Here is a 14,002-nt window from a genome sequence, read left to right as displayed (position 1 = left end):
GCGAAGACGTCGACTGTACGAGCTTAAAACGTGCACCACATGCGTGCCTGCAACGAGTAGCACACGCAGGCTTGTTTTCCTCGACTGCTGCTGTGTCTATACCACTGCAGCGGAGTATTTGTTGACATTCGTATAATGTCGAATAAAGCTCTCTCCCTCTACTCAGCGGCGTACGTACACGCGAAAATCCTGCCAGCGCAACAATTGTATATAGCTACTCCTCTTACTGCAATGCACTGAACGTTGCAGCAAGCTCGAGAAGCGGCATGAGTTTTGAAACTCCATCGGTCGAAAACGGCCACTTGTGAAATATTATGTATCAGTTGCACCCCCGTTCGCGCATAACATTAAGCTCGCTCTTGCGGCATGCGCCCCCGCGCGCACATGCACATGCACATACACATGCACATACACACGTATATATCTCATATAAATATCCAAACAGTTTCTCGCGATCGTACAGTTGCTCGCTTAAAGTTCGTATTTATGTACTGCTTCGCTGCAGTTGCTGCTGCTGCAAGCGCGTCTATCTCTGCACAGCACGAAACTAGTACGTGTATGTGCGTGTGTATATGTGCGTATAATATCGAAAAGTCGAAATATTTCTTGCTTATTCGGTGGATATGTGCATAGCTAGCTGCACACGCGCATTCGCAGCAGCAGCAGAAGCAGTGGCAAAACTTCGACTGCGCACTGCACCGAACCGAAACTTCGCGATTCGTAAATACGCGAGCGCGTGCGAGTGAACCCGTGTTATGTATGTGTATCGACGGCGAAATAGCATAATAGCAGTGCACCAAAAACTATATAAACGCGAAAAAGTCGCCCGCGTGCGCGACCGAGCTAAAGTTTCAAACGATTCGCTTCCATTTTACGAGAGAGAAGGCATATAACTGTTTGCTCCGTTTGTCTATTACGAGAATTCACCATTGTTTTTTCCGATGTATATTTTTCTTTCTCTTTCTCTCTCTCTCTCTCTCTCTCTCTCTCTCCCTCTTCCATCCATCCCTTTCGTTCTTTTATTTTCTATTTCTGCAAGCTCGTGCAGGGGGACGCAGTATATGCGCTTACATGCGAGAGCACATCGCACTGTTCAGGTTCATTCGACACGTAAACGGCCAACTGTCAACTCTATCGTGGGTGCGTATACAGCGACGACTACAGCGTTGGAAAGAATATGTTGCATACACGGTAACGGCTATTGCGGGCTATGTTTTTACGAATTTGATGATAGCTCGGCGAGGCCATGAATACGCTTTTCTCGGGCAATTGTTTGTCTCTTTTATTTTTATTCCCTGGATCTGTATTTATACGCGTACGCGTACGTTACGCGTGTCGAAAAAATTCAAGGGTTATATCAACTCTTCAATTATTCAATGACATCATAAATTCAAAACTTCGCGCGTTAACGTTAAAAGAGGAATTCGAGCTTTTTTCTGACTTACCGTCGAGGTAGAAGTAGCTCGAGTTGTTGTACAGATTCGTGATGATGGGCTTGATGTTGTCGAAGGTCATGGTGCTGATCTGGTTGTCCCTGAGATCCAGCAGAGTGAGCGAGGGCGTGCCCACCAGGAAGTCCGGCTCCAGAGTCACGAGCTTGTTCTCGCTGAGTCGCAGCATCTTCAGGTGGCGCAGGCCGTCCAGGGCCTTGCTCGAGATGAACTTGATCTGATTCTGATCGAGGTGCAGCTCCTTGAGGTCGGGCATCTCGGCGAAGCAGCGGTCGCCCAGCATCGCGATCAAGTTGTTGCGCAGGTCCAGACGCTGCAGCATCCTCAGCCGCTTGAAGCTGTCGGCCGTCACGACCGAGATCTTGTTGTTGTTGAGCTCGAGCTCCTCGAGGGTGGGCAGGTGCTCGAAGGCCCGGTCGTGCAGCACCGACACATTATTGTGATTCAAGAAGAGCTTCTGAATCTTCGGTAGCTCGTAAAAAATGTCTCTGCAGGAATAAAAAAAAGCGCATCGAATCATTGATTGGAATAGTAAATGGAGCGAGCTCGATCGCTAGAGCCCCATAAAAGAATTCGATTAAGGAAAATTACCTGCTAAGCTCGGAAATGTCGTTCTCGTCCAAATTCAGTAGTGTAAGATTTCTCAGATTCTCGAAGGCGTGCCACTTGAGCCACTGGATATTGTTCTTGTTCAAGATGATGGTCGAGAGGCTGGGCAGAGTGCCGAACGATTGACTCTCGATGGCCTCGAGCTTGGCGTGCTGAAAGCTCACCGTGTGCAGGTGCTTCAATTGCCTCAAGACGGCCGTGGGTATGTACGAGATCTCGCCCTCGCTGCGCACGATGAAGCTCAGCTTGTGTATGTAGAGCTGCGAATTGAAGTGCGCCCAGATGGGATCGCTGAGCTCGAGCTTTTTGAAGATGAGGCAGTTGGCGTCCTCGGCGCTGTCGAGCTTGTTGTCGTTGCAGTAGCAGAACAGCGGCGAGTCCGTCTGCTCGAAGTCGCAGACGTTGAGGTCGCGATGCTGCTGGTCCTTGGATGGTTTCTTGCGCGAGCGCTGCTTCGTTATCGCCGACTCGGTCAGGCTGAACGAGCAGTACAGCAGCAGGATGCCGAGTAGTAAGATCCTCATGTCGACGCTGAAGATTCTGTAAACATAAATCGAAGGAAAAAAATGTAAAAAATTTTAATCTAGACAGCGCGACGAAGAAAAATTCCACGTGAGCATTTAGGATCAAATTCGATCCACCGTCACGCGTGTTTGTAATTCAATAGGATACAAAGCATCTGTGTGTGTAGTGTATGCGTAGTGAGCACAAAAAAAATTTATTACTTCTATGTGAGAGAAAAAAAAATTATCGGCAAACACTTTAGAGAGAAAGCCACGATCGATTTCCTAGATAAACATGAAAGACTAAAGTCTGCGTCGAGGCTTATCCCTGGCTCGGGCTATACAGGCTATTATAGCATCATCGCCAAACCGCATCGCACACAGAAAGGAGAGCCTAACCCCTCACTTTTTTTGTTGCTGCTTCTTCTTCTTTGCTTCTTCCCTTATATATCATTGGCGATGAAAATAAAGCACTTGACTCTGGCTACCGTCTTTATGCCTCGCAATATGTGTGTACCATATACATATAGTACGCTTGCGGGAGCAGCTTTCACTTTTAACGTGTGTGTCGGGTGCGCGAGTATGACGAGAGCCGGGGAGAGAAGAGAGTACGTAGGTACGCTTATGTCGCGCACAAAGGCGCACATAAGGAGATGATACGGCTTAGAGCTCGAGTTCCGTCTCTCCTACTCGTCTAGAAAAACATTTTTTTCTCTATGTCTGGTCATCAGGCGTGCTTCAACGATCTAGAAAACTCGACTCGACGACGACGACGACGACGACGACGACAATGCCTCAGCAGCTTCCTCAAGGGCGAGTGAATATTTGCGTGCATTTATACTCGCACACCCACACGAGAACGCTGTTTTTTCTCTGTCAGATAAAAAAAAAAAATAGCGCGGGAGAAAAAAAAGCAGAAGAGAGGCATACCGCGTGAAGAAAGTGTTGCATCATACACATGACGTACACGAACGTATACGAGGTATATGTAGGGAGGCTGCCAGATCGGATCGTATCGGTTAAGATAATGGGCTTGTGCAGGCACGACAGGTTGACGAAAGGAAAGTCTCTTGCGGATGAGCGAGACTACAGAGATTATTTTTCATCTCTGAGTTATGCCTATGGCGCAAGTCGTTGGTGGTAGAGAAGACGTGCGCGCGTTAAGTTGATTAGGGCCGGTCGTGTCGTCGTCGTTGTCGCATGTGCGAGAGAGCTCATGATTCATCGTCGTACTTTATGTAAGCGTCTGCTTCTATATAAACCGTTCTTTTTCCTCTCTCTCTCTCACACTTTTTTTTATTTTGTTTTTTATTCAAAATTACACTGCAGCCACCATCGCCGCGGCTGCCGTCGCCTTGCTGACATTTTATTGCCCCAGTCATACATGTGCAGCACGCGTTTCATAAATTTTCATGAGGTTAAAGCACGTATTACATTCATATACGCGCGCGCGCGCCGCTGAACTATATGCATATAATAAGGTACCGCGCGAGTAAATATTCCAGTCTAAAAAATCTAAACCGCAAGCGCGGAGAGTTCTCTCTCTCTCCTGCATTGTGTGCCAGAGCTGAGCTGCCGAGCAGCTCGACCGCAGCGGGCAAAAAAAGATGGCCCGATAAGAAAAGCGCACTAGCTGAGAGAGAGAGAGAGAGCGAAGAATATATGCCTCGCAGCGAGCGTGAATTCTCAAAGTGTGAAAGAAAAAGATGCCTCGTGGCCTGCCGTGTGGCTCAGCTTATGTGTGCTTCTCTATGCGCTAGTGTGAGCGAGTGTGTGTGCGTGTGCCGGTCACGAACAAAGAAAGAAAAAGAGAAGATGAAAGCTCGAGAGCTTGCCACGGAAAAATAAAGGAAAGAAAAGGCCTGGGCTTAGTCTGCCGAAAAAATGTATAAAAACGAGCCGCTTCTGCTGGCCACGCGAGCTCCTTTGAGAAATTATCATTCCAAGTGGAAAGACTTGCATATTAGTGCGTCTGTGCTACACGTACAATTTACGGCGCGCGTCTATTTCTGACCGACACGCGCCCGCGTAGCGAGATAAAAAAGACCCTTAAAAAAGAGGCTTTTTTTAAAAGCCCTCCGCCGAATATAAACACAAACGCCCATGGTGTATTTATATAACACGTCTTGTAATACGTCAGAATGGTGTTTGTGCGGTGTCCAAGAGAGCCATGTGGGCGTAAGCTCGCGCTGGGCTATATTGCAATTATCGCCGTAAACGCGCGGGATATTATTATAATCTTGAGCTTTCGTCGTGTTCCTATATACTGTATATACGACGTGGGGCGAGAGCGAGCTATAAGAGCTCATAAAGGAAAAGAGAGAGATCGGAGATGGCGAAGTTTGTTAAATAGTCGGTGCGATCGCGTTACGCTCGACTTTGTCCGGCAATTAAATCGCGATGATTAAAGTTTAGTCGTCGCGGCAGGGATATAATAGCTGTTAGAGAGCGACATTTAAGGAAGAAACGAGCGAGAAATAAGAGAGAGAGAGAGAGGGAGGGAGTAAAAGGAATCGCATCGAATGGAAACTCGGACAGATTTGATGGACGCGCACAATGAGCTAAGAAAATCAAACATCAATCGGATCCTCTCGTTCGGTTTTATATGTATATAACACACAGCAGAGTTATACAGATATATAGAGACTCGATGGAAGCGGCAGCACGAGCGATAACTGAAGTATGTTTTCCATCCATCCGCAGAAAGATGTAAGGAGAGCGATGAGGATAGAGAAAGAGCTAACAAAGCCTCCAATTACGAATTTTGCCAGGCAAACACTTCTCTTGCCATCTCTCTCTGTACATACATTCCCTTTCTGTCTGTCTCTCTCTCTCTCTCTCTCTCTCTGAAGCAAGAGCAATCTAAAGACTGCTTTCTCTATTTCTTCGCGCGCACACATGCACATACACAGACAGGGTCGAGCGCAAGCACACGTATACTGCACAGTGCACGTATATATGTGCCAGTGCGGTAAGTGCAAAACATCCGCGCACGCCCGCCAAGCCACGTCAGGCCTTGGTATTTACTGCGACCTGTCACGCCACTTCCTATTTTGCACTAAATCCTTTGCGCTGCCTATTTCTTTGCTTCTTTCTCTCTCGCTCCTTTTTTTTATGTTTTTTTCTTGCTTTGAGTGCCGGTTGTGTTTGCATACATACGACATATATATAAACAACAGGTGCTGGTAAAAAAAATTATACAGCCATACGGAGGGATATTTTTACGGGATTCTCGATCATAATCGCGTATCTTTGGCAATAAATTACGTCTGACTCGCGAAACTGTAAACAAGCGTTTACAGCCAGACAGTAAAAAAAGGAAAAAAAAGAGAAGAAAAGAGCGAGAGGCCTAAAATCGAGAGCCGGGAAAATGCAGGAAGCGTACAGCTAGTTATGGAATATATCGATTTTTGACAGCTGAAATAAATCACCGCTAAAACTAGCTCTGCGCTAAGAATAAGAGCAAGAGCAAAATACATGTTCGCGTAATAAGTTCATGACGCGCTATATTCGAAAGGAAAAATAAGAAAGAAGAAGATGATGAAGGAGTTGGAGTTTCGGAGCGCAGAAAGAGAGAGAAACTGCGGGAAGAATGAGTGTGATCGCGCCAAGAAGTTTTAAATGAAATTCCTTCAAAATATCTGAGAGATGCTGCTCGGAAGCTCGCTCGGCTCGCTCAGTCCTTCGTCTTCGGAAATCGTTCATTAATTTCTCGTGGAGCAATCGTGATTCTCTCGTTCTCTCTCTCTCACTCTGTTTCTCGTTTGGCCCAACGCACATCCATCGATTACGCCGAACGAGTAGTAGTAGTCAACCAGCGGGGGTATGAAGAGAATCGACTCTCTCTCTCTCTCTCTCTCTATCCCGATGCTATTTTCGTCATATTTCAAGGAGACTATACGTTCGGTCGGGTCCTGATACTATACAGAGTTTCCGGGGCGCTCGCGTCACATTGATGCATCGAGCGCGCGGCGCACCAACATCGCACGCGAGCCAGGGGGTCGAAGATAATTTCGTTTTTCGCTTGATAGATCATTCGACGCGCGCTGCACACAGAGAGAACGTACACGAGAGATGGCTTTTTCTTTCTTCCTCTCTCTCTCACTCTATTTTTTTGTGGATACGCAGCAATAGCAGCGGCGGCAGCAACACACAGAGCGTCAAAACGATAAATAACGCGCATTGATATCACGATTTTCTCAGTTGTTCGTCCGCGTCGACGTCGTCGTCGAGGACTTGCCATATATATTCTCAATTATCCGAGGGCTTTGAAAACAAGCTCCCTTGCGCGCGATGCAAGCGCATGCACACATACACACGTATATATCTATAGTAAGCCACAAGTTCGTGGTGCTCCCATTTGCAAGTATAAATATATTCTATAAATACGTGTGCACGTATGTACTCGCGCGCACAGACTCGCGAGCAAGGAGGGCTTATGCACAGTGAGAAAGACACACAAAGTGCACGGAGGCTTGTGCATACCGATAAGATTCTAATTAAGGTGCGCGCGAAAGAGAGAGAGAGAGAGAAGGAAAGGCAATTCCGCAGCTGCATGACTGTAGTACAAGCCGACTCGTGCTTAATACGTAGTGTATATGAGTGATCTTGTTGCATACGTATGTATAAACGCAAAGGGCCCATTGCACTGCGAGGCATCGAATACGTATCACTAGAGGCAACTCGGCTAGCAGAATGCAGAGAAGAGTTATATATACTCCTAAACTCGGTTAGAGAAGAGTGTGTGCATACACGCTATTAATTCCCGATCTTTGTTACTTTACATAGAAGTTTCTTGGAAAGTAGCATATAGTCATCTAGCGGTTGATCGCGGTACTTTTTGTGCGTATTGGTAAAAATGAACTGACTTTTCGGAGAGACTTAATGGCGCTTTATATTTACTTATCTTCATTCATTGACAACATGTGAACCTCATTTTATCATTTTTAAATCTCGTTACTGACAATTATAAAAATTTAATTTTTTATCTAATTATAGCTCGCTATACCAAAGTTCCCTTTTATCCTTCTTGTTCTAACCGAAAAATCTTTCATATTTATTGAAGATATCTTCATACCAAATAACTTATGAATATAATTACAGATAAAATAATCCATCGGTAATTACATCGGTGATGTAATACAGAAATCGGATCGGATCCCACGTAACCCTATCGGACACCATACAGAATGGTACGGAGGACAAAATAACTAATTGAATCTGAAAATGACAAAATTTTGCCTCGCTTTTCAACGCGATATTTTACCATAGTTTCTGGTGCTTGGAAAAATTTTATAAATACATGTTTTGACGTGAAATCGGATTCTTTTTCTAAATTAGAGTTAGATTATGCTTAGTGAAAAAGTTATTTTCGAATTTTTGGAGATGATTTTGGGAAATTGTATTTCCTTTACTTTCTGGACATTGAAAGTCAAAAAGTTTCATTCAAATCATCGGAGTCGTTCATTAGATATCGTTGACACAAATTATTGCAACAAAAACTTGAAGGAAAAGGTATAGTAAGACTTCGCGAAAGCTCAGTATAATAAAAGATTACGCGTGTACCTGAGCCATCGACTCGTGTGTGCACGCCGTAATGCACGGCTAGTTTTATTACCTATTTCCATAAAAAAAGGGAAAGAAACAAGTTTTGCTGCTTAATAATTTTGGACGTATATACGCTGTGAAATTACAGTTTGTGTGCATGTGTCTGTGTGTGTATACGTTCGATCGTTGGCATCGCGTACACGGCCATGCCAGCAAGTTGTATTAGTACCAGGTTCCAAATTATATACCCTTGAAAAAAGTGCAAGCCTCGTTAGACGTTGCATAAGCACGTATGAAAGTGTAACGTGTATTAACGAGAGCTCACGGAGAGCCCTGACCGATGATGAGAGAGAGAGCGAGCGACGTCCAAGTTTTTTTTTCTTCGCTCGTAAATTGTTTTTTAACTACGTATACATGTATACAAGCTAGCTAGCCGAGAGAAAGCGAGAGCTATGATTTCCATATACTTTGAGCTTTTTTCACCCCTGCCCCCTCTCTTTACCATGTTATGCACGTCGTGGTGATTATTATATTTTTAGTCTCAAATTTTAATTTCATTCGAATTTTCCTCGTGTACCCGTGGCAGCAGCGATTGTGATTATGAATTTTTGCGTTTTCACAAGCAGTTATTCGCGTACACATAATATTGTATACAAAATAGAAGCCGAACGACGTGGGTGCAGCGCACCCTTCGCAGCCACCAGCACACCAGCACACGCGCGCACACACACACATACGCATAATCGCCACGGCATCGTGTTTATCTTGAATTAAGTAACAGTTCATACGAGCGCGCGGCCGAGCTATATTATATACACGGCTACGTTGCGCTCGTATAACGTTGATAAAAGCATCGTAATACCTTGCGGAACGTAATCTCTCGACTCCCGAGCTCGCTGCCTGCCTGCCTGACTGCAGACTGTAAAAAGCGTAAATACGCGCGCACGCAGGGCATCGTGCATGCGTGAGTTGCTGCTGCCGCCGCGTCCGGAGATAGATAAAGGACATCTCTATTATATAACCCCAACGCTTGCGAGTATATATATGTAAGAAAGAAAAGCGGGAAGAAAAGAAAATGCGTAAACAGTTATGTATTTATACGCACATAGCGAGCAGGGGTAAGGGAGAAAAAAAAACCTCGCATAAACGTCGCGACGCGCGCGCGCGCGCACGTGTACTTTGTGCGACTTTACGCGTTCGTAGCCTCATCGAGTCACTGAGCTTTTAACGACTTGACCTTTGCTTTACGATATGAACTTTGATTGCTCATGCGTTGGCTATATTATAATAAATACACGAGACTTTTTAATGCTGCGAGAGTCGGGGCAGCTCGACGTTTCGCTCGTTGAATACAAATGTCTCGTCGACGAGAGGGCCGGTATCGAATAAACATTATTGCGATATAAGGAAGCAAAAAAAAGGAGGTAGGCGACTGCGACTCCAGCTCATTTTCTTATCCGAAGCAAGAGCGAAAAAAAGGCTGGAGCGCAGCGTGAGCAAGCGAGGAGTTTAAGGTGATGCATCAAATTAGCGAAGGCAAAAAGTTGTGCCAGTCGACGGTCGACGGCAGAAAAAAAAAGAAGTAGTCGACTCGTTGAGATCGTGATACAGTACACACATAGTAGTAGTAGTAGTCGTAGTAGTAGGCATGGTGCAGGCTAACAAGGTTGTCCTATACATAGTATACATATAGGAGCGCGCGAGCTGTATAGGTACGATATATATACACGAGCTCGGTGCGCGCGGCGAAAAGACGAAAAGGGAGAGCCGCTGGCGTTATTTGCGGTGGCGTGTAAAACATAATTTGCGATAACTCGCGAACACGTGCGCTCGAGCGGCGACCGAAGTTACTTGATTCATGCACCGACATGCCCCTGATTTTCTTTCTGCCTTGCTGCTTGGCTCGAGTCGCTGCCACCACGCACCAGCCCCCCCTCTAACTCTCTCTCTACTCGCCTCTCCTCTCCGGCCTTGTTCGAGTGGATTACATTATTTTTAATTGCTTCTTTTCTTGCCTGGCACCTTGTGTGCCCTTTTTCAGCGAACTCCGTGTGCGTGCGTTTGACTGAATGTGTGTGTAACATGCCCCGCCGTCGTCGTCATCGTAAGCCTACTCTTATGAATAATGAGACACTACTGGTCTATGAGACGTCTTATTTTGTTTTACTTAGCAGTCTTTTAAAGTTTCATGCACGAAGCCAACTTGGCGAGGGACGCACTGCTGAGCTTTTTTCGTCGTCGTCGTCGTCGTCGTCGGTAGCCGCCGCGCATACCAAAAAATCCTGGCCTTTGACTCCGAGCAAGTACAGCGGGGAAGGCAAACGAACTTTCACGAGATGAAATTCAGCGCGTGTAATCTGCGTTATGCGCTCTATCCAAGTTTTTCATTTTGCTAGTTTTTTTCTTGTCTATTTTCTTTATTTTTGTACTATCGCCGCAGCGCGCAAGGAGAAAATAGCGATTTCCACTTGCAAAGTGATTTCTCACTCCGTTCGTGCCTTTTTTTTCGTCCTGTTCTGTTTTTTCTCCCATAGCGCAGAGGTAAAAACTCTACTTGAGAAGCAGCACAGAGTGAGAGTATAGAGCTAAGGGAGATTGCGCACGAACTAGGCTGAACAAACTTGTGTCATCGCTCGGGTGCTGCCGGTGGATAGGTAACGCAGCAGTAGTAGTAGTAGTAGTAGTAGTAGTAGCGGTGGTGTTGCAGCTGCGATGAAAGGCCCATTAGCAAAATCTCTTAGGCACCTGGAGGTTTGCGTGTGACTAAAACTGTTTCTCGTCGGCGTGCCCTCTACCTTCTCCTTCGTTGCCGTTGCCGCCACCACCACGAGTTGTTGAGCTTGAGTTATTACCTGCGCTTGCTTTTAGTTTGCTCGCTTGCGCGCGGCGGCGGCGCACGTGGCCGACGAGACATCTGTTCCGCAATTATTGCGAGAGGCGAGAGAGAGAGAGAGCTAGAACTAGCCGTCAAAACTCGAACAAGTTAGCTCTCCTCGGCTCTTTGGATTTCTCTCGCTCGCTCGCTCGACGAAGGAGAGCTGCAGCTATGAATGGCTCGTTTGCCTTCTCTAAACATGTATACAAACGCGAGAGCTATACACTATAAGCTGCAGTAGCAGAATACACACTTTGTTGAACGCCGCGAGCAGCAGCAACACAACTCGAGTGTTGATTACTAATGGCTAGAGCTTTGTTCATCGCTATAATAATTTCTCGTCGACTTGTCATCCTCGCTCTCGATCGACGACGAGCTGTTCAACTTCAGCTATATACACAGCTTGGGATGTGCTTTTGATTAGATATATCATGGAGCAGCGATACGCAATCCAGATCGCTGCTAGTACGCCCCGACTCTTTATGGCAATTGTGACAAATTAGCACCGATACGATCCAGCCCCCGACTCCGTCGGGCCGGATATTGCGAAGTGGTTATTTTTCAACGACAGTCGCACCGTAGCCCAGCAGCAGCAGCAGCAGCAGCAAGCAAGAGTATATATTATTTGCCGGTAATTCTTGTTTCAGTGTAATGAATTTACCATCATCGTTCGGGTTGAAAAAAAACTTTTTGTATCAATCGGTTACTCTCCACTGTGCAAGCACGATCTCTCATTCTCTCTCTCGCGTCGCGGCGTGCGCGCAATAAAGCTCTCTCTCACCCCCCCGGCCTCGCAAAAACTTTCTCCGTAAAACCAACATCTGCAATAAAACTTTTAGCCCTCCTCGTAATTACAGGGGTTGGCTTTCGATAAACATTATATATATAGGTAGGATCGCTACTCTTTCTCTCTCGCACGGACGCACATAGACACTCTGCGATTCGCGCGGCACACTCGGCATAGCAGTGCAATTCGAGCGAGAGGTCAGTTTTACAGAGAGAACGATTCGACGTGCTCTTTTTCTATTCTCCTTCTCGATCTTTTTCCAAGAGAGAGTTTCAGAGGAATCATGATGGGCGCACACACACTGATAGATATAAAAGAGCTCGCGCGCGACGAGCCACTTCTTCTGCATACGGTGAGTACGTTCCATTGGTTTTTTCTTTTTGCAAATCGAGCCAGTCGCGAGAGCAAAAACTTGATTCGCGAGAGCTCGTACATCACCGTACACGAACCGCATGTTTGTTCCGATTGAAAGACACACACACTCACACTAGCTCACGCTAGGAGAATGAGGGGAGGCAAAAAGTTACTCGTTCGAAGGCAAAGGATCTATCTATTGAAAGGTAACGCGGCTCCTTTTAGAGCACTCGCAGCGTGTGTTNCGCCTCGCTCCGCTTTGCGGCGGCTTGCGAGCGCCGTACGGTCCCTTGCGAGTGCGAAAAAGAGAGTTGACGTGATATCACTTCTTGGGGGGTCCTGCCCGTTGTTCTCATGTGCGTGGCGGGGGAATCGGCAGCGGTAGCCCGACTTCTCCTCCTGCGAATCCTCGATTTACGCGTTTTTACACACGGCTTATCGTACGCGGGTATGAAACGTGGTTTTCTTCTGTGCCGACTGCTGTTCGACCCCTTAGCTACCTTGCATAGCCCCCCTAAATCTCTGCGAAATTATTCTTGATTGAGCAGGGATTTATTCGAGGGTTTATGTCGGTTAGTCATGTCGAAATTATACAGAAGAATTACGGCTCATGGCGTTTTAATTAACAAAAAATAAAAATTGGTTGGCTCTCTGCCTTGTACATGTCTGGGTGTATTTTCACCACGTTCGACGAACAAACAAAATTATAAAATTCTTTCTTTCATTTATACAAAACAAAAACAAAAATTAGAGTAATCTTTTGGGTGCGGCGCCTGGCCTTAAAAACAAACATAAAATTGTCCTTGAGGTTTCTTGGGCATTGCCCTTGTCAGTGGAAAAACAAAAATAATGGCACTTTGTCAAATTAATAAAACTAAAATAAACTAAATATCACTTGTGGCTCTCTCGAGCGGAGAAAATAAAACAAAACAAAAAGTCTTTGGTATCACAGGTCACATTGAGAGATACCCCTCGTCGTCGCTGTCCGAGTCCCACCAAAAGTTGACCGGCGAAGGTGACGACGGCGGCGTGCGGTCTGTGCCCGACCAGCTGTCGTTTTCTGACACTCTCGATACCGGCGAATATGACGGTGATGGTAGTGGCGACGCTGCCTCACTCTCGCTCGTGTAGTCGACGACGTTGATCTCGGCCGATTGTGGTCGATTCACCATATAGCGCTCGACTTCCTCGTCGCATCCTGATGGTGTTGGTGAAGACGGTCTTGACGCCGATGGTCCTGGCGAGTGTACGGTGGCATCATCGCTGTCACTGATGGTCACGACCTCGTCGCTGTCGCTAATGGTTACGACCTCGTCGCTGTCGCTGACGGTTACGACCTCGTCGCTGTCGCTGACAGTGATCACGTCGTCGTCGTTGCTGCTGTTGGTCGGCGAGATGAGGTTGACAGTTGGTAGTGGCCGGGTGATGGTGGCGGAAGGGGGTGGTCGACGTTGGCATGGCGCACGAGTGGCTGAGGCGTTGGCTTGGTCAGAGGATGGCCGGGTGAGCTCCCACGGAGTACCGGGTATAAAACCCTCACGTGGAAAAGAACGGGGTACTCCGCAGCGCACATCTTCCAACCATTCTCGTAGCTGCCACATGCGCTTTATTCGCTGGTCGATATCCTCGTGGTCATCGTCGGCACGACGTTTCCTCGCTCGAGGTGCGTCTTGGCCTCGTTGACTTCCGGGTACCTCAGTCGTAGCGGTGGACGACACGGATGCCTCCGACCAACAGTCCTCCTGGCCCTCCTTGCCATTCCTGCACACATATCGTAAAATTTCCTGTGTTACTTACTTTATTTATATTTTTCTTTAAAACAAAATGGTTGCGGCACGTTAGGGAAAAGAAAAGAAAACGTTGGCTCTGTCTCTTA

General features: G+C 46.6%; 1 protein-coding gene across 1 annotated transcript in view; it reads right to left on the bottom strand.

The window, feature by feature from the left end:
* The window catches only part of LOC106657456, a 61,498-nt gene extending 47,771 nt beyond the window's left edge, over nucleotides 1–13,727 (bottom strand). The window contains exons 1-3 of the mRNA XM_023463576.1: nucleotides 13,096–13,727; nucleotides 2,043–2,600; nucleotides 1,446–1,939 (exon numbers count right to left, since the gene is read on the bottom strand). Of these exons, the coding sequence (XP_023319344.1) occupies nucleotides 1,446–1,939; nucleotides 2,043–2,600; nucleotides 13,096–13,727 (1,684 nt within the window). The remainder of the gene's footprint in view (nucleotides 1–1,445; nucleotides 1,940–2,042; nucleotides 2,601–13,095) is intronic.
* Nucleotides 13,728–14,002: the final 275 nt, after the last annotated feature.

This window comes from Trichogramma pretiosum, unplaced genomic scaffold (assembly GCF_000599845.2).
Source record: "Trichogramma pretiosum strain Unisexual culture from Peru unplaced genomic scaffold, Tpre_2.0 scaffold119, whole genome shotgun sequence".
In the NCBI taxonomy this organism is placed as follows: Eukaryota; Metazoa; Arthropoda; class Insecta; order Hymenoptera; family Trichogrammatidae; genus Trichogramma; species Trichogramma pretiosum.
The sequence above is the reverse complement of the archived record's forward strand: the minus strand, read 5'-3'. Positions and strand labels throughout refer to the sequence as shown.